The sequence below is a fragment of the Felis catus genome, chromosome X (genome assembly GCF_018350175.1).
Source record: "Felis catus isolate Fca126 chromosome X, F.catus_Fca126_mat1.0, whole genome shotgun sequence".
Classification (NCBI taxonomy): domain Eukaryota; kingdom Metazoa; phylum Chordata; class Mammalia; order Carnivora; family Felidae; genus Felis; species Felis catus.
The window spans coordinates 20,156,700-20,175,782 of record NC_058386.1 but is presented as its reverse complement, the minus strand read 5'-3'; the positions used below and the strand labels follow the sequence as shown (position 1 = coordinate 20,175,782).

Sequence of the window (19,083 nt, the reverse complement as noted above, 5' to 3'; positions counted from 1 at the left end):
GCCCATAAAAGCTAGAAAATTATACTTGTGTGTTGAGAAATAGTAGAAAATAATGCCATTGTAAAATGAAGTCCAGTATTTTGACTACCAGTAAGAGATCTCCTGATCTCTTAGGAATTTTCATTTTAATAAACTTTAGGGAGATGTGGGGTCTGTAGAGGTGATTTTGAGAGGTACCAAGTTCCTATGGTTTTTGTTTTTTTTTTTGGATGGTAAAGGAGCATTAGGCAAGAGCTGAACAATGGAAGCCATCATTGATTGACCTCTGGTGGATGCCTTGCTCTGGGCTAGGCATTGAAGTGACTTTATTTAATCACTACCCCAATTCAATAATAAGGTGGTGGTGATGATAATTCCTAATGTATGAATGGAAACTGAGGTCAGGAAGTTAACTACATTTCGCCAGGTCATGCAGGTGGTGAGTACTAGAAAGCACTCTAATTTCAAAAGTTTTGCTCTAACAAAACACATTTTTTTTGTAAATTAAATTCTAGTTTTAACCCTATTTCTAACTAGTTGTATGACCTTGAAAAATTTCACCCATAGACCTTAGTTTCTTTATCAAGTTAGAGTTGGCCTGGCTCCTAAGAGACTTCACTGATAAGACAGGTTGGGGTTCTAAGGAAGTGCTGTTGCTAGGGAGAAGGGTTCTCTAGAGACAGCTGGACTTGTTTGTTTGTTTGTGATCTCTACGTGCTCTGTGGGACTTGAACTCACAACCCAGAGATCCAGTCGCATGCTCTACTGAGTGAGCCACCTAGGCTCCCTGAGGCAACTGGACTTTTAAAGTGGCCGTTTGACTCTCTTGGTTCCACTAGCACCAACTGAAGGGACCTAATAATGAGCCCTAACATTATGGTGTACTTCAGGGCCATATACTGTCTTTACACGTATTAACTAAGTCTGTACGTGTATTAACTCATGCAGTCCTCACAGCAACCTGTGAGGAAGGTTCTGTTGATACTGGTGCCTGCTTTTTACAAGTGAGGACATTAGAGCACAGAGAGGCTCAATATCTTGCCCCAAGGTCTCAAAGCTAGGAAGAAGTTAGAACCAGGATTCAAAACAGGCATATGACTCCACACCTGTGCTTTTAACTCAACTATTTCCATTTAGAGATTAAATGTTGGTCAGTTAATCACAGTATTTTATTGTTTTCTCCTTATAAAAATACAAAATACTGCTGTTGCTCTAAAGCTATTAGTTATTAGTCTTATTGATAGATGCACCAAACTTTTTCATGTAGAAAAGAAGTTACTGATAAGTCCCAGCTATCACAAATTAGTTTTAGAAATCAATTTAGATCAAGTAAACTTCACAAATGCATTGCTAAGGCTTGAAAAATAGCTACAGGTTATTTAGCCTGCACACCTACGTAAGTGCATTATACCTCTGTAAAGTCTTATAAAAAGTAGAAGAATAAATGAGAAATTTTCTGACTAAAAATTTTGAGGTCATCATGGTGAATGTTCTCAATTTTACAGATGCAGAGATAAGACCAAGAAGGTTTGAGTAACTTAAAGTATAGCAGGTTCTGTTCTAAAACCATATTAGTTAGGGACCATGGTTATGTGAAGGGAAAACACACCTATAGTAGTAAAATAGGAATTTGTTCCAAGCATGGAAGGATTTCTCTTAGAACCCAAGGGCAGGAATAGAGCTGAGCCTAGAAACTGGAAAAATGAAGGTGTTAGGGAGCACTCCCTGTCCTCTTGTCTTGGCTTTATCCTTCTTTCTCAGTTCACTGGCTTTCTCTGATATTCGGCCCACATGGCAGGCAGAAGTTGGTGCCTACAGCTGCTCTTTGACATGTTCCAGTTCCAGTCATACACAGTCAGTGCACGTCTCTCTCTTTTTCCTTTTTCTAAATTCTTGACAAGAGAGTGTTCTCTTGATTCATATTTCCCACCCCAGTCTGACCGTATGTGACTGGACAGGATCACAGAGTGAAGCCTGCCTGCTTGGAGTCCCCCTTGGTGTGCTGGATCCCAGAGGAGTATGGGTGCTGTCCTTATATTTTTTAGGGTCTTTTGACTCACAGTTTACCATTCTCCTTTTTTTTTTTTTTTTGTCTTTGCCCTATGATGTTTCTACCATAGTAAGTACCTGGAACCTAGATTGCTTTTTTTTTTTTTTTTTTTTTTTTTTTTTATTTTTAGAAATCACATAGTTTCTCCTTTTATTTTTATTTTAAAAAACTGTACTTTTTAGGGGCGCCTGGGTGGCTCAGTCGGTTAAGCATCCAACTTCGGCTCAGGTCATGATCCCGGGGTTTGTGAGTTCGAGCCCTGTGTCAGGCTCTGTGCTGATAGCTTGGAGCCTGGAACCTGCTTCAGATTCTGTGTCTCCTTCTGCCCCCCCCCCCACTCGCGCTCTGTCTCTCTCTGTCTCTCAATAATAAATGTTAAAAAACTTTTTTAATTGTACTTTTTAAAATTCAAGTATAATTAACAGTCTTATGTTTCATGTGTACAGTATAATGATTCAACAATTTTATGCATTTCTCAGTGCTCATCAGGAGAAGTGTACTCTTAATTCTCTTTATTTTCACCCATTCCCCCCGCCACCTTCCCTTCTGGCAATCACCAGTTTGTTCTCTGTATTAAGAGTCTGTTTTTTGTCTTTCTTTCCTTGTTCATTTGTTTTTTAAGTTCTACATATGCGTGAAATCATATGGTATTTGTCTTTGACTTATTTCACTTAGCAGTATACCCTCTAGGCCCGTCCCATGTTGTTGGAGATGGCAAGATCTCATTCTTCTTTTTAATGGCTGAGTAATGTTCTATAGTATGTGTATGTATGTACATACACATACACGTGTTCTTTATCCACTTATCGATCAGTGGACACTTGGGTTGCTTCCATATCTTGGTTACTACAGATTAGTACAGTCACTGTGGAAAGCAGTATGGAGGTTCCTCAAATAACTAAAAATAGAATTACCATATGACCCAGTTATTCCACTTCTTGGTATTTACTCAAAGACGAAAACATGAATTCAAAAAGATATATGCCCCTCTATGTTTATTGCAGCATAGTATCTCCTTTTAAAAATTTCCTTCAGATGAAACCTTTTCCAGAAAGGTGAATAATAGTTGTTGGAGACCTTATCAGATAGTGATAACTGTTGAATAGAGAGTGTTACTTTGACAGGAAGTGAAATATATGGTATTCTAGGCATTGTGAAAATAACAGATGAATAAAACACAAAGCAGTCTACTCTCACGTATACAAACCCTGAGGTCGAGTCTTCTATTACTAAATCTCCATTAAATGTGACCAGTGTCTTGACAAGTCACAGTGATAATTGGTGTCTATAATGATCCTGAGAAAGATAATGAAATATCAGACATTTCATCTCATCTAATTTATTGTATTTTTAAGTTCCAGTTATTTTGAAAACTGGTCATTAGTGTGATATGGGTAGTCCGCTATTAAGCATAATGTTTGATTATTCAGATACCACGCCGTGTGATGTTCCTTTTGTTCCCAGTGCGCATTTGTGTATGTATGCCTCATATCACTTGGAAGATTCTAAGCTCATTAATTTTACCTTTAAAAATAATTCAGGAAAAAACCCCTCATATCTTACTTTAATCTTGAATGTGTTAGTAAAGTTGTTTTGCCAAGAATTACTTGTAGCATCTAAATTATTTTATATCTGTTTTCCACATGATAGACAAACCTCTTGTGTTCTGCCTTCAAAGTGAAAATAGAGCTTTTGGAACAATGGAGTACTAATAAAAAACTTGATAGTAATTTCACTGTGTGCATACTTTGCTGTCTTAGGTAAGTGATTGTATATATATAATTTCATCAGTAAGACTTGCAGGTAAGTTAGGGACAAATTGAGTGAGAGAGTCACCTAGACTGCCTCTTGGAAGGTGAGGAATATGGAAGAAAGAACTGGTTGGGAGAAGGTCATATTATGATTACTTTTAGACATGATGTTTTTGAGATCCCAGTGGGACACAAGAAGAAATGTTTAGCATCCATTCACTATTTGGACAGAGATAGTCAAGGTTTTGGTAAAGGTAGGTGTTAGAAGAAACCATGGGTTTAGATGAGATTATTGAAGGAGATACGGTGTTAAGATGAAAAGAGAAAAGGTCCGAGAACAGAATTCTGGGGAACACCAGTGTTTAAGGAACAGCTCAAGAAAAATGAGGCCAGGGAGGAGATTGAGAAATAAACAGCCCAGGAATAGGAAGAGAATCAGGGAAGTAATTTCATGAAACTGAGCCAAGGGAGTAAGTCATGTTGCGGAAGGATTCTGCAAAATAGGGACTAGTCTATAACCATTGGACTTGGCAATTAGTTTTTCTTAATACTTTTAAAAATGAATTTTCAAAACAATCATATACTTTTGCTGCAGATAGATTAGAAAACAGAGGTCAGCAAAAGGGAAAAAATTAGAACTTCTTGATACTCTGCCATCCCGAGGTAACATTTTGGCATATTATTCTTTCAGACTTTTGTCTTGCTGATTAACAAAGGTGTTTTTTTTTTTAAGATGACTTCAGACGGGGGTAACTACTGAAACAATGGGTTAATACATCAAGAAGTTAAATATGGGGTGTCACAGATAACATTGATGAAACAAAAATACGGTGATAGTCTGCTCACAAGATTGGATAAGTAGAGCTGTTGGCATGTCCACAGAAGATGCCTTTCACTCTCAGTATCAGAGGCTTCTTCCAAATCCAGGGTGCAGAGGGGATTCCTGAAAGGCACATTCCCCCATGCCTAACATAATGCCTGGCACACAGAAGTACTCTTTTAGCAAGTAAAGAAGGAGGTTTTGGTAATAGAGTGGGGAGATTGGAAAGGAAAGAACTTGGGAGATTGTGTCCAACACCAGAAGACCTAAGCTGGAGAAGGATACAGGTAAAGTTTGGAAATGATAGACCAAGTGAAAAGGGAGGCGAAGATTAAGCAGAGTGAAGAGTTGACAGTTAAGATTTTAGATGGGGACCAGTTATGGATTGTGTTGACATCTAGCAGGTACAGGAATAAGATTTTAAAATGGAGTAAAGAGGGAGGCCGAAGCAGTTGAGGTGGTCAGGGAAATTTGACTCTTCAGGTTTTGGATGAGTGGTCTTATGTGAACATCGAAGAGGTGGAGAACATGAGTCTTAGCCAGGTGCCAAAGTTGTTGGCAAACGTGCATGAGAGAGTGATCGATCTGGATGTGTGTATGTGACAAGTGACAAGAAGCAATAGAAGATGAATTTTTATCTGAGCAAAAGGCCGTGTTTTAGAAAAAGGACAGTAGAAAGCTAAAAAGGAGCCTTAGAAAGTAGGTTTATAAGCTATAGAGGAGTATGTTTTCATATTTAAATCAGACTGCGGGAAAAACTTTGTGACCAGCAGGAGGCTGTAGGGGAGTTTGTTTTCACTGAAGCAAGATTCCACAGGGCACAGTGGAAAGGGTAGGGAGGGAATTCGGGAACGGAGGAGGCCCCAAGCTGTGTGAGGTGGAGAGGAGAGGATAGATGGCTGGCGGGCAGGGTATGAGGGAGGGTGCTTGTGTGAAAAGGAGAAAATTGCTTTGCTTCATAAACAGTCTAATAGACTGAATTAGTTGATTCTGCTTCGGAGATCTAATTATCAGTCCACTGTCTCGGCTTCATTTCTCGGATATGCAAAAATGTGGTTTAATTCCCTTTAAAAATTATATATTTATATTTTAAATATATAAGCAATGTGTGATCATTGGTTTTTTTAGGATAAGGTTAATGAGGTAAGTAAAAAAGAAAAGGTAAACTTCAACATTTCTTGAAATCCCATTACCCAGGGTCATCGTTTTGGTATATATTCCTCCAGGTTTTTTCTCATCTAAACATACATGTGTGTATTTAATTTTGAAAAATGCACCAAGTAAACTGTAGTTGTGTGCTTTTTTGTTTTTTCACATAACAGTACCTAATATCCTTTGTCAGAGTAGGTATATTGCTGCCATCATTTTTAGTTGTTAAAGCTATCCATTATAGAACTGCATGCACCATATTTATTTAATAATCTCTTGTTGGGCTTTTGAATACTTTCCAGTTTTTTTTTTATTGTAAGTAAGGCTAGAAAGAAAATCTTGTGTGTGTACAATTTGGCGTATTTATCTCATTATTTCCTTTGGGTAAGTTTCTAAGAGTGTTCAAGGTCAACTGTGGTACTTTTTGGTTTGGTTTCTTTCTTGTTTTTTCTCATAATTTAGCGTTTGGCTGAGAAATTCTTTTTGTGTTGAAAATCTGGGAACATATTAAAATATATTTGGTGAACGGTGTAAAATCAGTGGGATAGGCATATATTGTTTGTAAGTTAACAATTTACCATTGTTTGATAGATATGTGATCATTTAGATATATTTTTCCCAGGTAGGGAAGCCAAAACATTATCCTGCAAACCTTTAGGTTGTCTTCTCCCAAAGGGCTTGTACATTTATGATTTAGGCAGTGGAATTGAGATGATTATGAAAAATTGTTTAAGCTCTTAAGTTAATAATGTCTTCAGAATGCATGGAAATGATTAACACAGTTTTCTTTGATTACCTTTCTTCCAGGTGATTCATGGCAGGGGACGTGGAAGGATTCTGTTCCTCCATCCATGACACCAGTGTCTCTGCTGGGTTCAGAGCACTGTATGAGGAGGGATTGCTTCTTGATGTCACTCTGGTTATTGAAGATCATCAGTTCCAGGCCCATAAAGCACTCTTGGCCACCCAGAGTGATTACTTCAGAATTATGTTTACTGCAGACATGAGGGAGCGAGATCAGGACAAAATTCATTTAAAAGGTTTAACTGCTACTGGTTTCAGCCACGTGCTTCAATTTATGTACTATGGAACTATAGAACTGAGTATGAATACTGTTCATGAGATCCTTCAGGCTGCCATGTATGTTCAACTTATAGAAGTGGTGAAGTTCTGCTGCTCTTTTCTGTTAGCCAAAATCTGCTTAGAAAATTGTGCAGAAATTATGAGACTCTTAGATGATTTTGGTGTTAACATCGAGGGAGTCAGGGAGAAGTTGGACGCCTTTCTGCTAGACAACTTTGTGCCACTCATGTCCAGGCCTGACTTCCTGTCTTATCTTAGCTTTGAGAAGCTCATGTCTTATTTGGATAATGATCATCTGAGCAGGTTCCCAGAGATAGAGCTGTACGAGGCTGTGCAGTCTTGGCTGCGGCATGATAGAAGACGCTGGAGACATACCGATACCATCATACAGAACATCAGGTTTTGTTTGATGACCCCATCCAGTGTTTTTGAGAAGGTTAGTGCATTTGAAAGCAATAGATAGGACTCATATAGGTGACATTCCCAGGCTTGGTCAGGAGCTAAAAAGAGAATGAATAGTTTATAAGAATAGTTTATGTGTAAGAAGTCTGATTTGTTGTAGCTTGTGCATTTAGGTTTTTAAAAACACATATTGTGGGTGAAAGATGAACCAGGTAGGTAGTAGAGTAGTTTGTTTTAAGTTGAAGCATAATTACGTAATGCAAAATATTTCAGGTTTGCTTTAGCTCTTCTTTCTTTTCACAAAGTAATTACATCTGAACTGCATCAGGCTAGCTCTGTTTTTAAAAATTAATTTAAGTGATACATGCTGAAATTAGAGTTGAGAGGAGTTTTGTAGTTCTGAATGATGCGCATTAATGCACTTTGGTATTCCTCTAAAACGTAGTGAGTAAACATAAAATAGCTCTTGAAAACCAGTAGGCCCTAGTGGTGATTCTTCCCTACCCATACCTAGTTGATTTTCTTCCCTGCTCTTCAGTAGTTCTGTTTTTCCCATTTCACTGTGAATACTAACTAAATTTAACCATGAAAACATGTTTATGTCTAAACCATTGTTTTGGCATTTCTAACTAAATAGGCCATCAGTCATCTATCTACATTGATCAAACATCCCTGTGCACATTTTACCATGTAACAGTTCTCTCTTAAAAATAGTCTTTCTTCAAAACAGCCTTGCCCTTTTTGCATGTAAGCATATTTCATTTTTATGTCAGAGTCTCACTTGTGATCCTTTCTTGCGGAAAGGAGAGAAAGCGGTTTCAGTAATTGCTGAACTTAATTGGTTTCTAATCACATGGTTACCTCTGGGGGTCTGTTTACCCTCTTGCATCTTCTTTCTAGAAAGCACACTTAAAGCTTTGGTCGACACCCTTCATGTTAAATAGTTACTCAGATTTAGTTACCAGGCCTGACAATAAAAACATAATATTTGCAAAGGAGGGTTGTTTGCACCATTTGAAAAATAAACAAATTTGCGCCTACAAATAACACTCAGCAGCCTGGCATGTTTCCCCTCCCCCCCCCCCCGAAATGTTGTGAAATGTCATTAACTTACACTTTTAGTAGAGAATTCAATTTTATGGGATTTTATCTTTATTCTCAAAATGTACTGATCTAACAGAAATAATTGAAGCTAAGAATACATTTCTTAATCACTTTTTGTTGGGTAATAACCAGTCCCAACATCAACTATATAAATCATTTGTGTCTGATTCGATTTTTTTTCCTTACTATTGTTTTTATTGCTCTCTTTCCCTGGGGAATCCTGTTTTGTCTTTATACATTAAATGCAAATGCTTTCCCACTACTAAAAGAAACAAAAACCCTCCCAACTTCAGTCCAGATGGAAGTACTGGTGAACAAGAAAATAAAATTTTCCTCTCGTGGTGCAATATGATGGATAATTTTTAGCAGTAAGTGATTTTTAAGTGCTAGAGCAGAGCCTTTTTATATTCTAATCACCAGCTCAAGATGGTCAATAGTGATTGGCTGAGATGAAAGTTAATACCGTCAGGTAGTTTTGTAAATTATATGAAACATTACTTGTACCTTCTGATGGATTTTGTTTGCTTATGTAGTATAAGAGGTGGTTATTAACCATTGGCCAGGTATGGAGCATCTCATCAGAATAAAAATGTTAGGGCTTCCTACTTGAGTTAATTTCTTAGGAAAACTTCATAAAGCCCTGGCTACAAAGAAATCTTACAGTTCTTTGTTATATAGTGTAAGTCTTTCACTTTTATTTTAATAATACTGGTGAGATAATTAGAAGGTAGGTGTCCGTGATTCTTACCTTTGCGATATGAGAGTTAATGTTTATCAAAGCAATCTGTGGCTTTCTATTTTATTTTAATTCCAGTAGAGTTAACATACAGTGTTATATTTGTTTCAGTAGGCCTGTATGGCTATCTAGATTTTGAGAACCACTAAGTTAGGCAATTTTTTTTTAAGTTAGGCAAATTTTTGAGAGCTTATCTCTAGAAATAAAAATTCATAAACCAAACTAAAATGGAAAATTGGGTTGGGAAATAAGAATTTGAACTATTTTATACCATACTATTTTGAGCTCCCTTGAAAATAGGGCCCATCTATTTTTCCATAGTATGCTGCAGGTCTCACACAAAGCCATTTTAATATCCATTATATATGCATGGTGCCAGAAAGGGCACAGAAATAAAGACGTGTTACATCTGCGCTGGTCCTTTTTTAGTATGAGAATCTACATGGGGAAAAGTGTAGGCAGTTTTGATTTGTGGTTTTATCCTATTTGCTGAAATTTAGAAAAGTGGAATATTGATACGCACTTCTTATTTTTAGCTTTAAATTTTTAAACACTTATTATGAGACTTTCTAAACATAAAAAAAAAGTCTGAGGGGCACCTGGGTGACTTCGTCATTTGAGCGTCTGATTTTTGATTTTGGCTCAAGTCATGATCCCAGGGTTATGGGATCCAGCCCTGAACTGAGTGTGGAGCCTGCTTAAAATCCCCCCACCCCTCCCTTTGTCTCCCTCTGTCTCTGCCTGTCTCTCTGTGTCTCTCCCTCTGCCTCTCTCCTCCACTAGCTCCCTCTCTCTCTTTCTCTCTCTCTCTCAAAAATAAAAAGGGCCGAAAGAATAGTGAAATGATCACCCATAAACATCCTGTAGGTCAATATTTTTATCATCTTGCCACATTGGCTTTAGGTATGTGAAACCATTTCAAAGAAAGTTGTAGATACTATGACACTTCATCCCTAACTACTGGAGCAAGCAGCTGATCTCCCAAGAGTAAGGAAATTGTCCTACATAATCATAATACATACCATTATTGCAGTTAACAATCATTCCTTAATGTCATGTAATATCCACTTCGTTTTCTGGTTTTCTCACTTCTCCCCCAAATGTCTTTTATAGCTACTTTTTAAGGATTTAATCAAGGTTCATACAGCATATTTGATTGTTATGTCTCTGTTTTCATCTAGAATTTCTCCTTATGATGAGGATGTTCAAACACAGAAAAAGTTGGAAGAGTAGTATAATGGATGTCTAGCTGTCATCTAGATTCAAGAACTGTTAACATTTTACCATATTTGTCTAGATTTTTTCTTTGCTGAACCTTCAAAAATAAGTTGCAAACATCATAATGCCTTATCTCTAAAAACTTACATGCCTCTTGTATGAATAAGGACTTTATCCTACCCAAGTTCATTGCCATTCCATCTAGGTAAATTAACAATAAGACCTTAATATCATCTAATAGCTAGTCCGTATTCAAATCTTCCCTTTTCTCAAAATGCCCTAGAATCCAGTCATTATTTATGCATTGCTTTTGGTTTTCATGTATGTCTAATCTTAACCTAAAACAGTCCCCCACTTTTTTTTTTTACATTTATTTATTTTTGAGAGAGAGAGAGAGAGAGAGAGACAGAGAGACAGAGCACAATTGGGGGAAGGGCAGAGAGAGGAGACACAGAATCCGAAGCAGGCTCCAGACTCTGAGCTGTCAGCACAGAGCCTGATGCGGGGCTTGAACTCACAAACTGAGATCATGACCCGAGCCAAAGTTGGATGCTTCACTGACTGAGCCACCCAGGCGCCCCAGTCCCCTACTTTTTAAAAAGAAAGATCAGATCACTGATTGCCTTAGTGTATCCCACATTGTGGATTTATCATCTTATTTCTTTGTGTTAGTGTTAACTTATATTTCCTCTTTTCTTTATGTGTCCCTGTTAACACATCTCCTTTTCAGTGTTGTGATTTTTCAGTAACGGTTGCAGGAAAATCTTGTTGTAATGCTGAAGAAGTCTTGGAAAAACTACTTAGTAACTCTGATCAAACTTAGAATTTACCTTTTTTTTTTCTTTTTTTTTTTTTTTATATATTAGGAGGTCAGGTAGCCCAATCCTCTGACTAAAATAGTCACAAATTTTATTCACACTATTCCATTAGATTTCTTTTAGATTGATGAAATTTCCCTCCTTTTAAAAAAATTTAAATCTAAGTTAGTTAACATAGTGTAATAACGATTTCAGGAATAGAATTTAGTGATTGATCACTTACACATAACACCCAGTGCTGATTCCAATATGTGTCCTCCTTAATGCCCATCACCCATTTAGCCCATTCCCCCTACCCAACACCCTGCCAGCAAAATTGTTCTTTGTATTTAAGAGTCTCTTATGGTTTTTCTCCCTCTCTGTTTTGATCTTATTTTTGCTTCCCTTACGTTCATCTGTTTTGTACCTTAAATTCCACATGAGTGAAATCATCTGTCTCTGACTTAATTCGCTTAGCATAATACACTCTAGTTCCATCCATATCGTTGCAAATGGCAAGATTTCATTCTTTTTGATCACTGAGTTATATTCCATTGTATATGTATACCACATCTTTATCCATTCATTCATCGATGGACATTTGGACTCTTTCCATACTTTGGCTTTTGTCAGTAGTGCTGCTATAAAATCTCCCTTTTAAAAAAATTTAAAACCTTTCCATTCAATTTACTGGGATTAAAACTAGCTGAAGTGTCAAAAGATTACTCTTACTGATAAAAACTTTAGTGTATATCTATGACTCTAGAACTGCGCTGTTCAATATGGCCACTGCTTGCGGCTATTGAATACTCGAAATGTGGCAAATCTGAATGGAGATTTCAAAAATTAAGATGACATAGGATGTAAATGACCCGTTACTAATTTTAATATTGATTACAATTTGAAATGATATTTTGGATATATTGGGCTAAATAAAATACATTATTAAATGTTTTTTACTTTTTTTTTGTTTATTTTTGAGAGAGAAAGCAGGGAAGGGGCAGAGAGAGACGGAGACACAGAATCTGAAGCAGGTTCCAGGCTCTGAGCTGTCAGTACACAGCCTGATGCGGGGCTTGAACCCACAAGCTGTGAGATCCTGACCTGAACCGAAGTCAGATGCTTAACTGACTGAGCCACCCAGGTGCCCCAATGTTTTTTACTTTTTTAAATGTACAGAAAATGTAAAATTAATCATTGGCTCACATTTGTGGCTTTTTCTGTTGCACAGCGCTGCTCTAGAAGTTCAAGGAGTGAGTTGTTCATTAGAAACTCTGAATCTGCATACAATAAGCAGCTTTTCTCACATATTAAACCCTTCTCCTGGTTTCTCAGCCATTAGAAATGTTCTGTACAGTTTAGTATTAAATGAACTTACCTACCGAACTATTCTGTAGAGTGGCTGATGAAGACAACTTGAGTATAGCATCTTTTTGTCAGGATCCTTACCCTGGCCTCACGAAAATTAAAAGCTAGTGAGCAAAGCTTGGTGAAAGGAACCTGTGGAGATTTTAAGTCTTCCTTTGGAAATAACAAACAGATCTGAGCAGAGGCTTCCTAGTATGGAAAGGGGATGTTCTGCCTCTCCCCAAGGAATAGCCCTCCTTCATTCCAGGGACCTGAATCATGCTCCGTAGCTATGCTGAAATCTTTAGGTTTATTCTTCTACAATATCTTTCCCCTTAGTCCTCTACTGGATTTTCTCCCCAGCTGAAAACTTTCGTACTGTGTACTCTGTGGGAGCATCACCAAAGAGATCAAGACTTCCAAATTTCGTCCTGGAATTCCTTAGAAGCAGTGATTCTCCTTATTTGAACACCTTATGTGTGTCAGGTCGCGCGTGCGCTAAGCGCTCTCCGCGTGGGTAGAATCTATAGGTTATCTCCGTTTTATAGATAAGAAAACAGGCTCAGAAAGGTTAGGAATCTTATCCCATGATGAATGACTGAGTGAAACCCAGGTCTGCTTGCTTCCCACTCCAAGGGCTTCCTATTACAGCTGCTGGAGCAGGGAGGGAGAGGCCCCTGAGGTGCAGAAGCACGCACTTGTCTCTGTGGCCCAGCTGGGGTCATTTAGAAGTTGCTGTCTAGAGTCATGAAAATTCCAACGTGTTTGCATCAACAAAATACAGCCTGAGAAGTGTAATGGCACTGAAAAAAGTACAGGGTGTGGGAAAACCTTCAGATGTGAAAGCACAATTCTGGGCATGGCAGTGTATAAGAAAGCTGAAAATAAATATCAGAATCTTGTCCTTTTAACATAGTTGTTGAAGAGTTCTTATGATCCCTTTTATCTGTAGTGGATTCTCAATTTTAAAACTAGACTTCAGTTTCAGTTTTTACTCCTACAAATGTCTGCGGCATGTTTTTTTACTAGCTCCGAGGGTCTTTGCATCTTTAACAGAGATAAGACGTAGCATTTGTCATTTGGAATTTCAGTGATGTGAAGATTTAAATAGTTTACACTTTGCTCTCTTTGGTCCTTTGGTTTTTAAAAAACAATTACTGCCTTACTGAAAACATTGTATGAGGCAAATCTATATTTAGCAAAGTGCATATTATACTTGACTTTTTTGTATGGGAAAGATCTTTTCAGCAAAATTGTTAAATTATTCATTAAAATACCCATATGTTGATTCTTTAGTACAGTGATATTTTAACATTTTGAACCCAGGGTCAGTATGATAAATATGTATATGGTAGGAGCTTACCAATGATCCCCTTAGAAATTGTATCAATCATAAAATCTTCCAATTTTTCACAAGGAAAGAAAATATTTTAAATCCTATAAAGATTTACAAAGCAAATTTGTTTGGCTTATAATTAGGCTTTTACAGTTGATTTTTCATTGGCTGTTTACTACGGAAGCAGATTATATACATGTATTCTGCTTTATTCCAAATGTTTTTATAAACTAGCTCATGATATTCAGACTCCCTACTGTGCTTTTTTCCTGATCTATTAAATGTAATTCATCATCTTCCCCCCAAATTTGGATGTATGTAACTTTTAAAGAGCAAAGTTTATGTTTTAATGAGAAAAAAGCTCTTTTACTGAGAATATATTTCGATTTAACAAATCATATCTGCATTTTATGAAAGCTTGTTATAAGAATAAAACTTTGAGGTAATTTTGGTAGTCTGCTGAAAAAAGACAACTTCATTACTAGTGAAAAGTAATCCTAGGATCAGAATAAAAAATGCTTCAGAAGAGCTTTCCAATACTTTTTTTAAAAAATATCTTTTACTTAAAGTACAGAATTTGTGGCTTTAAAAGCTACATCTTAAAATGGGGATAAGTGATCTTGTACTCACCTTGAAACGGATAGAATTCAAGGATCACAAATTAAGTGTCCAAGTATACCTTGGACACTTAAGAATACTAGTAGCTCTCAGAATTGGTCTTCACAAAGTGTTCCAAATATTTGCGCTATTAGCATAGTTGATTTAGATAGCATTAACAGTGGACTATATGACGCATGAGGAAATCAATTGCTCTTAATGTCCTGTTTGGATGGTGTGATATTTTGGTTAATTGAGGTGCAGACCACTTGTAATGACGTTGTATGGATAAGGACGCATCTGTTTAAAGTGCAGGTGCTGTATACCCTTTAGAATTTCTTTACTTAGGAGCTGTGACACGTTTTGACTGATCTAGCATTTGAGCAATCCAAAATTTCTGTCTAGCAACAAGACCATTAACTGTAGTGTTAATTACAGTTTAGCGGAAAACTCAAAAAAAGTTTAATTATTTCTAATGACTTCAGCTATAGCCAGACAAATCTAGAGGAAAGAACAGAAGTTTCCTTCTGACCCTCACGGAAGTACATGAGAAACACAAGCAGTGCTGTATTTGACAGTACAAATATTTCTTACAAAGACAGTAACCTAGATTTCAAATGTGAAATTTGGTTACAGTTCTTAATGGGTTTGAGTTGTTTTTGAAAAAGTTTAAAACCCCCTTGATACATTAAATAGTCCTTATACAGCTATAAACTTGAAATTGCTTAACAATCAACTCACTTGCCCCTTGGAGTGAAAGCACGGAGATGACCAGGTTCTCTGTTGGAAATTAGGTCAATAGGTTAAGCGGACTTTCACCGTTCACTTAATGTCTTTTTTACATCCATCTCTTTTACCAGCCCCTCCTCCCCCAGCCCTGTGGACTTGGATGATTGTAATTAACACATGCACAGTTCTTTCAAAATCACCCAAGGTGTTTTTCTTCTCTCAACTCTTCTGCCTTTTATATATAGAAGTAGAGTGCTCTTGTTTTCTATCTTTGACTTGGATTCATCCCAGGTTTACAGGTTCGTGGAGGGTACAGTAATCCAGGATGTTGACTGCTGTTAGATCCCCTGGGAGAGAGACTGTCCGTAGAGGGTGTATTAAGCAGGCCAGAACCTACTGAAAATGGTAGTTCACAAATTTAGTCTTACTTGCTGATTTTCCTTTTAAGTAAAATGGAGATGAAAACAAAAGTCTAGAATTGGAAATTAACTGTGGAGTGAAAGGGAAGGAGGAGATGGAGTGGAGACAGCTGTTTTCTTATAAAAGGAGAAAAGTGTTTTAATGAACGAGGGAACAAGGAGGGAGAGAAACCAAATGAGAAGCCGAAATCAAAAAAGATCAGAGAAGTCAGAAAATGGAGACAAGGTTAGAAGCAGGAAAGGAACAAGAGCAAATACTAAGATTGTGGGCTTTAAAGTTTTAATTCTCTAATATTTACTCAAAATGTTACATGAGTCATAGGTAAGCCTTGCTCATTCAGAAGTTAATTGTAGGATTAAACCTTTTATTTGGCTTTCCTTCTCTTTTAGCATATTTTTCAATAAAATTAAAACATTTACACAGTTGAGAATATTTCATAAGTAGGAAAAAGTCCTCCTAAGTTGTGAATTGTAGAATACAGTTGTACTATCTAAATATTAGTATAACCAGATAATAAGATGGTCCTAAGGCTTTCTAGAAATTACATAAATTTTTACCTTTTAGGCTTGTGCACGCTTATTTAATTTCTAGTGATGTTCAATGACTACTGCACTGGAATTGGAAGCAAATTAGACTTTGAGCATATTTATTTTTTGAGTTACATATTTTTCATCCTAGGAAAGTTGAAGGGATAGAGGACTAACCAAATTGTGCTGAATCTCTTATTAGATTATTGTCTTGAGGAGGGTCTTCTCCCTCACCCCGTTTATGCTGGTCACTTGGCTTTTGAAGTTCTGTTCGATAATTTAGATTGTTGCCTGCTTGAAGAAGAGAGGATAGGTAAATCCTTACTAAAATTTGTCTTTACTGTTTGGTGTTTGACTGCAATTACAGTATTACTGAGAGGATTTGTACTTAGCAGGAACTGATTTTTGTTTCTTATAGCTTTATCCTTGGTCATTAACTCAGTTTTTCAGGACAAAGGGATTAATTAAAGGTAGCTTGCACCTAGCTTTTTGTAATTTTAACATAAATAAGTATGAGCTTCAGTTCTGAGCATGAATTTATAAATAGACTTCTCATACCAAGGTGGATGCTTTTGTAATATGGCACATAAAGACTGCTCCACATTTTGCTGAATATCAGAAATAATACTAGATGTAGCTGTGGTTCCCAAAGGTATCATTCGTTTTAGTAACTGCTTTATTTCTGGATATTTCGTTTGAGCAGATTGGATCATAGAGAAGGGATGATAAAACTGATAGCTAGGACTCTGTCTTCCTTCCACATGATCCCTTATACTCATCATTCTGAAAATTAGGGTATCATTTTTGGATGTAGGAAGGGCCAGAGGTGTCTTCATGCAACTGACTCCTATTGTAAGGAGAAAATGTCTAAACTAGAGGCTTGTCCATGGTCACACAGTGACTTAGGGACGGCATCAAGCCCAAGACCTAGGATCTTTAGTTCAGGGATTATTTCAGTCCCCAGTGGCACCTCCAACCCCCACTGATGGATAAGCTAATAAAAGACGGGGTTTTTTTGTTTTTTGTGAGAGTTTTTGTGTGTGTGTGGTTTTTTTTGTTTGGTTTTGGTTTAGTAGAAGTATATTGGGCATTTAAAAACATTTTGAAAGGTTAAATAGCTGTTAATATCTTAAATTGGCTAAAGTCCTAAAATAATTTTAGATTGTAGCCAGTTTTTTTTTAAGTGACCTCTACACCCAGTGTAGTGCTCAGACTTAAAACCCCAAGATCAAGAGTCACATGCTCTACCAGCTGAGCCAGTCAGGCACCCCAGACTAGCCAGTTTTAGTAGATTTTTTTAAATTGCAGATTTTTAATCACGTGAAGTTATGTAGTAATAAGCTCTGTAGAAATGCTTGTTTTAGTTATATTGCCAATTTCACTTTAATTCCTTAAAAAAATTTTTTTTAGTGTTTATTTATTTTTGAGAGAGACAGAGTGCAAGCTGGGGAGGGGTAGAGAGAGGGAGACACAGAATCTGAAGCAGGCTCCAGGCTCTGAGCTGTCAGGACAGAGCCCAACGTGGGGCTCAAACTCCCAAACCATGAGATCGTGACCTGAGCTGAAGTCGGACGTTTAACCAACTGAGCCACCCAGGTGCCCCAGTTTCACTTTAATTCTTAAAATTAAGAATGATCTATACGAATTACCTTTAAAATTAAAAAATTGAATGAATGGATTATGTAACGTTTTGACAGCAACGGGAGAAACCTGGAATATTTGCCCAGTGGTAATGGCTAGCTCCTGTGTGTTCCACTTAACACACATTTCCAGGAGCCTCATTCAGAATTAATAGTACCTCACATTTTCTCCTGTACATGCATGTGTGTACACAGTTACATGAAACTAAAGATCAGAGGAAATGGCCAATTTAAATTTTCAGATCACTGTTTTTAGGAGGTATCATACTTTTATTTTTTATGCAGCATAAGACAAAATGCTTTTCATAATAAAATTTTTAAGTATCAAGAAAAGCGATAATGAATATATTCTTTCTAAGTGTTAAAACAAGACTGCTTTTTTAATCCTGTGAAAGGGTAAGGAAAGTAGTTCTTCAGAACATGAAAGAAATGTCATTTTTTTTTCCCATATCTTTCTTTTGGAAGTAACTGATCTAGAGATAAACTGTTATGTGAGCGAATGATGGGAGAAATGCTTTCTCTATGAAAAGATGAGCCACATGTTTCTTTTTTGATAGCTTTCTTCATTAATGTATTTAAATGATTCCATTCACATAGAAGGTTTTAGCCCTATGCTTTTTGTTTTAAAGCAGAGTATATCTGTAATTACTTTGTCCAGGATTATCAGAGAGGCATTAATTCCCCATTTCTATAATGAAAGAAGAAACTAATTATGCTTATTGATATTGTGTAGTTGTAGAGGAAAATTGTAGTTCTGGGAAAAGAGCAAGGTAGATCTAGAACTTCTAGCTGTGGCAGAGAGTAGGAGCTAAATTTCTTAGGTTAGAAGACATTTTATGGTATAACCAACTATCTCAGAGGCACAACTTCCATTTTTGGAGGCTTACGGTTAGAACAAGCTGGATAAAGGTATGTGGCTATGATAAGGACTTTTAACATAGAGTTGAAGTAACTGTTTAAACTCTTTGGAACCCTGGTTTCAAAGGAACACAATAGAATGAATGGAGAAGGGGACAAAGGGACCGAAACGCTGGGTAGGAAACAGACAGGAAAATGACTTTAAGAAGCACTTAAGCTGGTTCAGGTTGATGGGATTTGCAAGAGACTGGGGTTGGAAGGTGGAGGGCTGTCACAGGCCATTGTGCCTAGTCCTCATGTGACACCAGAACCCTCTCCAGCACTCCTGACAGGCAGTCACACATGGACTACCTGAAGTGACAGGATTGCTCACTGACTCCGGAGGTAAACAGTCCTGACTTGGGGCAAATATGTACCCATACCCTTTTTACTGTAGTCCTTGTGAAAAAGCCAAATACAGACCTGTATAGATCCTGAAAAGGGGCAAGTCCCCCAAAAGTTCACTGGTAACCATATGTTGTATGTGTATACATGTTTTCC

The 19,083-nt window shown here is 37.1% G+C and overlaps 1 protein-coding gene across 2 annotated transcripts in view; it reads left to right on the top strand.

Moving 5' to 3' along the window:
* KLHL15 (kelch like family member 15) overlaps positions 1-19,083 on the top strand; it is a 35,927-nt gene that overhangs the window by 6,779 nt on the left and 10,065 nt on the right. For both annotated transcript variants that reach the window (XM_045050493.1, XM_011291634.4), the window contains one exon: positions 6,557-7,268. In XM_045050493.1, the coding sequence (XP_044906428.1) occupies positions 6,564-7,268 (705 nt within the window). In that variant the 5' untranslated portion in view covers positions 6,557-6,563. The remainder of the gene's footprint in view (positions 1-6,556; positions 7,269-19,083) is intronic.